The 11,453-nt window shown below is 39.0% G+C and overlaps 1 protein-coding gene and 1 pseudogene across 2 annotated transcripts in view; one reads left to right on the plus strand and one right to left on the minus strand.

Annotated features, from left to right (window-relative positions):
- LACTB2 (lactamase beta 2) overlaps positions 1-7,803 on the plus strand; it is a 30,173-nt gene extending 22,370 nt beyond the window's left edge. Inside the window, exons 5-8 of one of the 2 annotated variants that reach the window (XM_033126895.1) lie at positions 2,762-2,910; positions 5,731-5,812; positions 6,472-6,559; positions 6,703-7,803. In XM_033126895.1, coding sequence (XP_032982786.1) covers positions 2,762-2,910; positions 5,731-5,812; positions 6,472-6,515 — 275 coding nt within the window. In that variant the 3' untranslated portion in view covers positions 6,516-6,559; positions 6,703-7,803. Of the gene's footprint in view, positions 1-2,761; positions 2,911-5,730; positions 5,813-6,471; positions 6,628-6,702 lie in introns of those variants that run through there. The other variant, XM_033126894.1, reaches the window with a different exon arrangement.
- LOC117034140 (anterior gradient protein 2 homolog) lies at positions 1,479-2,727 on the minus strand (annotated as a pseudogene).
- Positions 7,804-11,453: the final 3,650 nt, after the last annotated feature.

Below are 11,453 nucleotides of genomic sequence, written 5' to 3' on the forward strand. Positions count from 1 at the left end.
TTTGTATCATGGGCCACATTTTTGCCATGTAACTTTGCGTAACATTTGACCTTTGAGTTTTAGTTTTTTAATTCACACTATTGAACTATCAATAGATGGATCAAATATATGGTGATGGAAGGAGAACTGACTCTGGGTGGTGAACACACAATGGGATTTATAGATGATGTAGTACAGAATTGTACACCTGAAATCTATGTAATTTTACTAACAATTGTCACCCCAATAAATTAAAAAAAAAAAAAGAAATAGCAATAGCTTCCTTGTCAACTCTAAGAAGGGTATATTTCCATTCTCCAAAAAAGAAACCTGTTGTTAGCATCTCAGCTACACTGCACTGCTCTTCAGTGTGAATCTCCCCTCCATCCTGAAAGCTAAGACAGATACCAAACCCAAAAAGAGGGCCCAGAAGGAAAAAGAAACTAGGTTACTTCATTTCTTAATTCCTTCTCACTTGTCCCTAACCAGAGAGCCGTGGAAAAATCTGTAAATAGTGTCTTCATTACCCTCATATTCTCTCATGAGTTTCCACTGCTGAGGGAGCAGGAAACACACAGTGAACCTGGGCATTTGGATTACGATTACGACGTAAAAGGACTGGAAGCTGAGAGCTATTTTTAAAGTGAAGAGAATAGACATCTGATGCACTCACGGTCAGGCAAAGCTAACAAGAGGCTGCTTAGTAAAGGTTCTTAGAGCGTCAGCTTTAGTGAATCTAGTGAACTGGCTTATTAGCACAGCAGGAGCTTATATGTAAATTATGTTCTGTAGCCATAGCTACCATATATTCAAGCCTGCTGTCAGTTACCTGCAGGGACCTTTACAGTTAGCTGTTGTCCTCCCAGAAACCCAGTGAAGTAGGTAGTGGTGTCCTCATTGCACAGCACAAGAAACAAGCTCACAGACTCAGAGACTCATGGCCAAACAGCTGGTAAATAACAGTCGGTATTCTAACCAAAGCTCTTGCTCTTTGCGTGATGACAGGTTAGCCTGCTTCTGGATATTTTGTCCTCAGATATTTTAAACATCCCTCTGGCAGACTTGTGTAATATATTAATTTGCACTGTCTTAAAGAGCAAGTAAATGTCAATGTAACTTTATCTGGGCTGTCAGCATTTCTGAATTACTAGCCTATACATAAGATCTGTAAAGTTGTACTGTGGTCCTTGTGAATTTTTAATAGCTCTTGGTGACTGACATGAAGCTATCTTTACATTTCCCCTTTCTTTTTTCTTTCTTTCTTTTTTTTATTTTTTTAACACTCTCAAAGGGATCCTTTTTTTGAAAGTATGGCTCCCTATGGTAGTATACAATATTGTTTTCATATATGTATAACTTGAAACCAAATTTTTAAAAAACAGCTGTTGTAATATTAAATCGTAATCTAATCAGCATGTCCACCAGTGCTTCTGCCTTCTCCAGAGTCTTCTGACATCTCTGGTCCCAAGTCACAAGACCTAACACAGAGGGAAGTGCTTGCAAATTTTGTTTTCTCCTCTACAATTCAGACTTCAGCAACTTGCAAGTTTTCTTTATACTGTCGGGCAGTAGAGTTGCGTCCGAAGGTTCGTCAGCATCGAGATGATCTGAGTATCTTCCAGTGATGTTGGCTCTGTCAGGGATGGGCCAACAAACATACTCCTGGGGATTATTGGCCATCAGGAGAAAGGTGTTTGTCTGTTGTTTCGTATACTAGTCTGAGGTCCAACTGCTCTGCTGATTTCTGGATTTCTTTATTCTCAGCAAACACTTTCTTTAAAGCTTGACTGTGTTGTGTGGACGTTCATCCAAGTGATGAATTATCATCAAGGATTTGTGGCCTGTCTTGCATTTGTATCAAGCTTCTTTGTATGTCTGAGTCCAGATGAGGCGGTCACCCCAACTTCTGGAGAGGGTCTGGGGCAGTTTGGGTGGAGAGTCCTTTGTGTCCTTCTTGGGTCCCCGTCTGACTGGAATCTTCAGCCAGAGTGTAGGAGAGAGTCACCAGGAGTGAGAATGGTGACGCTGAAATCTGCTCCATGGCAAGTCTGGTTTTTCCCAGTCACCTGTCTCTGTGAGCCAGATGGCCTTGTTGCGTCCAAGCTTCCTCTACATTCCCCTTTACAGTCTTTTATAAGTGAGGGCAGCATTGTGGTTAAGAGCGGAGAGTGGTTAAAAGTGGTGAAAAGCTTCTGGATCAGAATCCCAGCTCCACTGCTTCGCAGTGGGACCATGGGCAGATTATTTACCCTCCCTAAGCCTCCATTTCTGCTCCAACAGAGGGATAATAACAGTACCTACCTCAGGGAGGATTGTAAGAATAATACCGTGTTTCCCTGAAAATAAGACCCTGGTCTTTACAATATAATATAAGACTGGGTCTTATATTAATTTTTGCTCCAAAAGACGCGTCGGAGGTAATTGTCTGGCTAGGTCTTATTTTCGGGGAAACGGCATATGTTAAGCAGTGCCTGGAAAATAATGAGCACTCTACCTGTCATTACTGTGGTGGTTAGTGTTTTTACTTGTAGCTTCTAATTTTATTTTTAGTGTACACCATAACATTTTATCTAGATTTTCATATAATTATTGAATGTTTTTTGGCATTGTACATAAATTTTAAATCTCACATGTATATAGTTTTCCAAATCTTATTTTTTTGTGTATTTGGTATGTTTTTTCAACACATCATATGAACTATGTTTACGTAGAATGAATTAACTTCACTTGTACTTAATACTTTTTATCTGGCTGAAATAATTTTTTAATTATTCTAATTCAGGACATGGCCCAGTAATCCATAATGCGGAAGCTAAAATTCAAGAATACATTTCTCACAGAAATATTCGAGAGGAGCAAATTCTTTCATTATTGCGTGATAATTTTGAAAAATCATTTAGAGTGATGGAGCTTGTAAAAATTATTTACAAGGTAATTTTCATTTATCTTATTTTTACATAGGCCACAATTACAGTAGAATAATCTATTTAATAAACTATAGGTATAGTAAACGTATTACCTCCCAGAACAGAATAAGTCTGTTAATTTTGTAAGTAATGCCACTTACACAGATTTGAGACCAGCATCAACTTTGCAGAACACAGAAGTTAAACAAAAACTGGCCTGGAGGACAAAAAGAACCCTTCTGAGTCATCACTAAATCTCATATACTTTATTCTGTAGGAGAGATTGTTCCCAACAGCCTGATGATGTTTTCTAATGACTTATGTATCATCTAGCCATGTGGATTATCTGGTATCCTAGCCGGTGGCAAGTGAGAAGGGACAATCTGCTAGCACCAGACACTGGTATCACAGCAGTGAGAACTAGCAGCCATGCCCAACAATGGATTAAGTACCTGTGAAAGAACACGAGTGGAGAAGCGTGGTGTGTCCAGGAGAAAGCCCTCACCGGAGCGGCCTCTGAGCACGTCACTCTGTGACAGCGCTGTGTGGCCATCAATCAGCATACTTCAGTTTTCTGGCAAATTGGGGATCTGCTGCATAGCAGGATAGCTTAGAGGTTAAGAATGCAGGCTTTGGCATAAGATTACCTGGGTTTAGGAGGGAGGGAATGGTAGCTGAGGGTAAACAGCCTCAAATATATGATGGAAGGAGAACTGGCTCTGGGTGGGGAGCACACAATGTGATATATAGATGATGGATTACAGAACTGTACACTTGAAACCTATGTAACTTTACTAACCATTGTCACCCCAATAAACTTTAATTTAAAAAAAAGATTACCAAAAAAAAAAAAAAAAGATTACCTGGGTTTAAAAACTGCCACTACCACAACCTGTGCAGCCAGAAGATACATGACACGTAACTAAGATGAGCCTGGAAAGGTACCTGGGGCCAGTTACAGTTAAAGGACCTTGATGTCCCATAGGCCTAAGTTATCAAAAACCGGTAAGATCATACTCAGTGTGCTTTATTTGAAAAGGAGGGATGAAATGGTTAAAATGGCTAAAAACTACCATTGGCAAAGGGTAATGTAAATATTTAAATTCTGTGCGAGTTCATTTCCTCATAATACTACGGAATAGCCACTCCAGACTGTTCATTAGTATGTTGGGGTTTGTTTAAGTACACACAGAACTCTCTGACCCTCACAGATGAGTCATCATCAAGCACCTGCCCATGGCTAAAAAAAAAAAAATGCTGGTTTTTCATTCAGAGGTGAAGTCAGCGTGTATTCAGAGGTGTATTTACTGTGTATGTGTGTGAAGTACTTGTTGCATATAGAATGGCGTTATGTATTATAAAGGGGTTTATTCATTCAACAAATATTTACTCACTACCTTTCATGTGCCACACTCTGGACTAGTGCAGAAATATAAGAATGACTATAGATTCCTGCGCTCAAAGAACTCAGTTCATGTTCAATGATATTTGTAACAGATACTGACTCTATCATAATAGCTTCCCTTTTTTGAGCACATTTTTATGTGCTAGACATTGTATTAAATGCTTTACATTGACAATAATTTGAGGTACTTACTTCAGATACCTTGAATTTTCACTGCATGAAGATACTGTTATTCCAACTTAATAAATTAAAAACCTGACTCAGAAAGTGAGAACTAAGTCACTTTTTCAAGGGCGCACAACTAGCAGATGTCACATACTCCAATGTCAGATGTCAGATACTCAAATCTTGTTTCCATCACACCAGGCTGCCTCCAAGGGCTACATACAGTATGTCAGGGTATAACGGAAGAGGGATAAATCCTACCTGATGAAGATGCAGGATAATGAGGCTTGTCCGGAAAGCTTCAGAAACTTAATCATTTAATTAGGTCTTGAAGGAGTAAACATTCCTCAGGCCAGAATACAAGAGAAAGGAAGTCATTCTAGACAGAGGGAAAGATGTGTTGAAACACTGGGTGTAATAAAAGCATTATGTGTATCTGAAACCCCACAAAGACATATAACAGGAGCACAGAATGCATATGTGGGTGGAAAGGAAGGGAGTCCCAGGAAACGAGTCAGGAAAGGCAGGCATCACCAGGGCACAGAAAGACTTGATACCATTTGGGCTTTCGGGAATAACCTGGGAATGACTAACCACCCAAGGATCTTAGACGGGGTGTCACGTAACAAAATGGAGAAGATGGCACTGGTGGATTTAGAATATGGAGCTTAAGGAAGTGTTTGGGGTTAAAGGTTTATATTTGGGAATCATTAATGTGTGTTATTGCTGTGGCAAGTTGGTTGAGTAAAAAGAGAAAAAGAGTCAATAATACAACTCATTATCAACATCAGTATTTAAGAGAAGTCGAAGGAAGAGTATCCAGGATGAAAACTAAATGATAAAAGAGGTAGGATAATCAAGGGAAATGTGCAAAAATATTATCATGTGACCTAATAAGTAAACCATAGGACCAATGTCTGTAGCATCATCAAAACTATTTAGAATAATTTTTACATTTATAATACTTATTCATCCATTCATGAGGTATTGAGTTCCTACTGTGTACCGTTATGCTGAGCACTGGGTATTCAGTAGTGAACAAAACACACTGCTACTATCTTTATGGAACTCAGTCTATTTTAGCTATAGGAGCATATATAAGAATGTAATGTCTAAAGCAAGACATGTACAAGGTGAAATCATTTGGGCTATTACTATATAAAAATATATTGAAGTGAAAATTTTTGTTGCATTTTTTTCTTTTAAAGTTTCAGACGGATTAGCTCTGTTCTTTGTTAAAAAAATGTTTTCTTTCGCTCTCATTTTTTCTTTTAGAATACTCCTGAGCATTTACATAAAATGGCTGAACATAATATCTCACTTCATTTGAGAAAATTAGAAAAAGAAGGAAAAATATGTAAGTATATGTCCAAATTTTAATTATTTTATTCCCAGCATATAAAATGTTTTTCTTTTAAACAAACGAACTACTTTCCTTTTAAGAAAAATAGCACCCATCAGAGTTCCCTTGAATATCACTGTACGTTGGAGAGACAGGCACTAGGCAGGGTCAGTAGTGAAAGGCCAGCAGACCACAAATGGGAACCAAAAACGCCCACAGGAATTAGAATCTAGTTTAGGGCTTCCAATCTTCATCCACCAGAATGACAGTCAAAGGTGTATAGTGGAAAAATAGCTTCTCTTCTCCTAGACCACAAGACCACGAAGAATTTCCATGTAGAAGATTTCAGAACAGCCAGAGGTTTTAGCAGTAATTAAAGTAGGAAACTCAAAGATAGTGAAGCAGTAATTCTGCAGTTGTTTACTAGTGTTAATTTGTCAAATTCAGAATCTTTATACAAGTTTAATCCTTAAAATCAACAGGTTCAAAGCTTGAATTTTGTATAGAAGCTTCAGTAATGTTTCTAAATGTACGAGAAAAACAAATACCAACTTTATATTGAGCAACAAAATTATTTTAGGACTGAATGCTTTTTCTAGCCAGAAGATAACATAAAATCCAGTGAATTTGCTTATCTGCTGTTAAATATTTACTCTCTCATTTTCTTTCCACAGTTAGCAGCATGGATCCTGACAAGAAATGGAAAGCTAATCTTTAGTGTCAGATTAATGAAAGATTTTGCTGTTTTGTTTTTAGAGAATGGTATGTTTTCTTAACTGTTAATTATTTACAGAGACTATAGACTTTCGAAGGTTGAAAATAACCCTAGATGTACTTTAAAATGTCATATTCTAAAATACATATTACTTTTACATCTAATAATACAGGTTATTTATCTAACCTAGGTTTCTCATCATTTTACCAAAACTTCAGGATCCAACAGTTTACCCACTTTCAATCGATTAAGTAAAATGGTTATTTGAAAAATAATAAATTTATGTAATTTAACTCTTTTGCTACATTGATTTCCACAAAAAACAAAAAATTGGTATTTTGACTATTTTATGTATTTAATAATAACAATTTGAGCTGCTTTGTATATAAACGGCATTATTTTTATGTATAAAAATTTCAGATAGATTCATTTGGATATATCCGACCGTCACAGCAACAGGATTTAAATTGGATATTATTGTACCAGCAGCTAGTAACAATACTGTTTTCACCAGCTGCTTCAGTTAACAGCACAGATTTCTATGTAATCCTTCCTTTTCTGCAACCCTTGTCTGTATATGTAGATAACCGCTTTGTTTTCATGTTTCTATCAATTATATCATTATTATGGATTAGTTCTATAGTTCTGTATCACATATATTTTCTTATAATGGTAATCCCACAAATGATTCATGCACATCAACTTTTGGTAATTAAAAAATATTACATTTCCAGTTAAAGGCATTATATAGTAATTATTTCTGTAATCCATGAGTACAACCAAGTTACTTTCCGAGTTTAGGTTTTAGTATAGAAATAGTCATCAGCATATATGTGAATTATACAGCTCTTTTAATTAGTGGATTATAAAAACAGGGCATTTTTTAATATAAATAGTGTTCTTAAATAGTGGTTAAGTTCTCAGGGTAGCCCACCAATGCTTATTTAACCCGTAAGGTTGCGAAGCTCCAATACTAAACTGAGCTCAGAACCCTAAAAATGTATTTTCTTTACTTTTCCCTAAAGGTAAGACTTACTTTTTTTTTTTTTTTTTTTAACTTTCTTTAATATCCTCCTCTTTCTGCTCCGTTTCCCAAGGTCCCTAGCATTTTCAAACTATTCTGAACACTTATTTTCATGCCCTGGAGACCTGTTTTGTTCCTGAAACCATCCCATATTACAAAATAACTGTGAACTCAACAACAAAAAAACAAATAACCCAATGCAAATATGGGCATAGGACTTAAATAAACATTTCTCCAAATAAGATATGCAAATGGCCACAAAGCACAGGAAAAGATGCTCAACGTCACTAGTCATTAGGGAAATGCAAATCAAAACCACAATGAGATACTACTTCACACCCATTAGGATGGCTATTATTTAAAAAAATTGCAAAACAGAAAATACGTGTTGAGGAGGAGAAGAAGAATTGGAACACTTGTATATTTCTGGTGGAAATGTAAAATGGTACAGCTTCTATGGAGAATAGTATAGTAGTTCTTCAAAAAATGAAACTTAGAATTACCATGTGATCCAGCAATTCCACTTCTGGGTATATACCCAAAAGAATTGAAAGCAGGGACTTGAATAGATTCATACACCCAGGTTCCATGCATCATTATTCATAATAGCCAAAAGGTGGAAGCAACCCAAGGGTCCACTGAAGGATGAATGGATAAATACAATGTTATATAGAGGGACCAGCCTGGTGGCTCAGGCGGTTGGAGCTCCTCCTAACCTGAAGGCTGCCGGTTCGATTCCCACAGGGGCCAGTGGGCTCTCAACCACAAGGTTGCCAGTTCAATTCCTCGAGTCCCACAGGGATGGTGGACTCTGCCCCCTGCAACTAAGATTGATCACAGCACCTTGAGCTGAGCTGCCGCTGAGCTTCCAGATGGCTCAGTTGTTGGTTGGAGCGCAGGCTCTCAACCATAAGGTTGCCGGTTCGACTCCCGCAAGGGATTGTGAGCTGCGCCCCCTGCAACTAACAACAGCAACTGGACCTGGAGCTGAGCTGCACCCTCCACAACTAAGATTGAAAGGACAACTTGGACTTGGGAAAAGTCCGAGAAGTACACACTTCCCCCATAAAGTCGTGTTCCCCTTCCTAAATAAAATTTTAAAAACCCACAATGTTATATAAATATACAGATACAGACACACTCACACACAATGGAACATTATTTAGCCTTAAAAAGGAAGGACATTCTGACACATACTACAATATAGATGATACTTGAAGACATGCTAAGAAATATAAGCCAGTCACCAAAAGACAAATACTATATGATTCCACTTATATAAGATACCTAGTCAGGTTCACAGAGACAGAAAATAGAATGGTGGGTGCCGGGGGCTGGGAAGAAGGAGAAAGCAGTTACTATGTAGTGGGTAAGGAATTTCAGTTTAGAAGGATGAGAAAGTTACAGATGGTGGTCATGATTCTACAGATAACAGTGTGAATGCACTTAATGCCACTAAAGGGTACACTTAAGAATGGTTAAAATGGTAAATTAAAAAATAATAACTAAGTATCCTCCCCAACACCACCACCAAAAAAGAAAAAATTGGTACTCCCGTTCCCTAAGTATAGAACATATCAATAAAATTTAGACGAGAAATCTGATTGTATGAATATGTGAATATTTAGTTATCTCTTTACTTGCTTCTCCATTCTTTTCTATCTCTGAATTAACACATTCAGTTGATGAAATCAGAAAACCCAATAGTCATTTTTGATAGGCCCCGCTCCCTCGTCTCTTACTAGTTCTTCACCAAGTACTTACTGACTTCCGCCTCTAGAATTTGTCACTGCCTCTTACTCCACCAATATTCCTTCGGCCATCATCCTGTCTTGCCTGGACTACTGCAATAGCCCTTAACTCTGGTCTTTCTGCTTCCATTCTTGCGGGGAGTTGGGGACAGGGATGAAAAGGGCATTCTGAACTGAGGAAGCATTGATTCCATATCATTGTCTTTTTTAAGTACCATGGCACACTTCAAGCTGCAAGTGGATCTGTTGGCAGAGGGGTGGTCATGGAAGGCTATTACATGTATTGGTTATTGAGAGTGTCTAGGCAGCTGAGCTTTAACAAACAATCGCGTTCATTAAGTACCCACTATGTGCTGGGTGTTGGGTCAGATACAAAGGGGAACAGCATCTCTGCTCTCAAAAGCAGCTCATAGTCTAGCAGTGGAGATAGACAATTACAATGTGCAGTACCATTAAATTTGTTTGGAAAGAGTATCTAAGCGGGTTGGGTTATAGGACGCTGCTCAGAGGAGCCTGAGCTGTCTTAAACGATGAGTAAGGTGGTAGCCAGGTGAAGAAGTTAGGAGTATTTGGAAGAGGAGAAAAATGGTTCCAGTTGGAATGGTATATGCACGTTCACAGATACGGCAGAGCATCACATGGTTGGGACACGACGGTGAGGCTACATAGTGTTTGTGGGTTGAGGTCACAGGAATAAGGAATCTTTGCACACACGTCTCAGGGACCAATGTATTGACACCCAGCCACGCTTCGGCACAGGCTGGAATGTACACATAACTTGGGAATTAGAAATCAGATTAGGATCCAAGACAGGTCTAGCATTGTTGCCTCAACAGCAAGAGTTTGCCCCCAACCATTTTGGTGATTTCATTCCTCTTGTTTCTCACTCCAGCCAATTACTTTGCCCTCCATTCAGTATATCCAGTAGGTTTGGATTATTCATGGCTTCTGCTTACCCATTTTCTCTTTACTCAAGAGTTTCTACATTCTCCTTGTCTTCACCTCTGCCTTCTCTCTGTGGAGCTTCAGCGTCTGTTTTGCAACAACTGCATAGCCTTCTATGTGTCTCAGATTCCGACGTCCTCATAAAAGAGGACCTGATTGGTGTAATTAATCATTTGGGACCGGAAGGGTCATGGGAAACTATCAGGAGGGGACCCCATTCTGCAGGCAGTGGGCAAGGTAAGCATCCTGAGATTTGACATTTTCAGTACAGTGGGGGAAGGAAAAAGGAAGAAGCAGAAGAGATCTCAAAAGTAGTAGAAGACAGGGTATCAGATACGAGAAATACTTAAGGAACGGCACTTAGGAACCGATCAGATTGTGAGGGCGGGGACCAGGTAGAAAGGAGAAGTCTAGCAGAGCTATAGATTTCTGGCTTCGGCAGCAGGGTAGATGTTGATAACCAGGATGAGAAAATACAGGAAATGGGGTACATAGAGTGGGGAAGTGAGGAAAGAGGCATTGCACTACAGATACGAGTTTGGAGTTCCAAGGATCATCCAGAGGGAGATACCTGATAGGCACTTAGATATTCGGAACTGGGGCTAAACAGATAGGATATATTTTGTTGCAGGTGAAAGAAACATTTTCCACTAGCTTAAGCAAAAGGGGATGTTGGTTGGCTCATGTAACCAATCAGAAGGATGAGGGTGGAGCCAGGTTTGAACAAGAGCAAGGATTTGGAGCCCATCGATACAACCCCAAACCTCTCAACTGTTTTGTTTTGTTTTGCTTTTTTGGTTTAGAAGCAGATGGCTTCTTCAAATGGCGGGGGACCTGGTTACGGGCAGCTCTAGACACATAATCCTAACCATTCCATAACCAGCAGGGAAAGCCGGTTCTTCCAGCTCCGGTTTGGAAAATCCTAGAGGAAGGACTCAGTGATTTCTGTTGACTACTACATTCCTTAGACCCATCCCTGTGGTCCAGGAAACATGAGGTACTGTACTTGGTCAGCTTTGGTCATGTGCCAACTGCCCATGTAGCCAGAGTGGGCAAGGTCTGTTCTCAGATGAAGAGTCTCATGGGAAGATTCTCAACTAATATTAATTCCTTACTGAATAGCTTTCCTTTCTTTCCAAAATAGAGTTCTCTGCAGTAGCTCACGGAATGACTGGGCCACCTCGGCAACCAGAGTCGTTTCTGAGTGTTTCTGTCAGGCTT

This window comes from Rhinolophus ferrumequinum, chromosome 14, assembly GCF_004115265.2.
Source record: "Rhinolophus ferrumequinum isolate MPI-CBG mRhiFer1 chromosome 14, mRhiFer1_v1.p, whole genome shotgun sequence".
NCBI lineage: Eukaryota > Metazoa > Chordata > Mammalia > Chiroptera > Rhinolophidae > Rhinolophus > Rhinolophus ferrumequinum.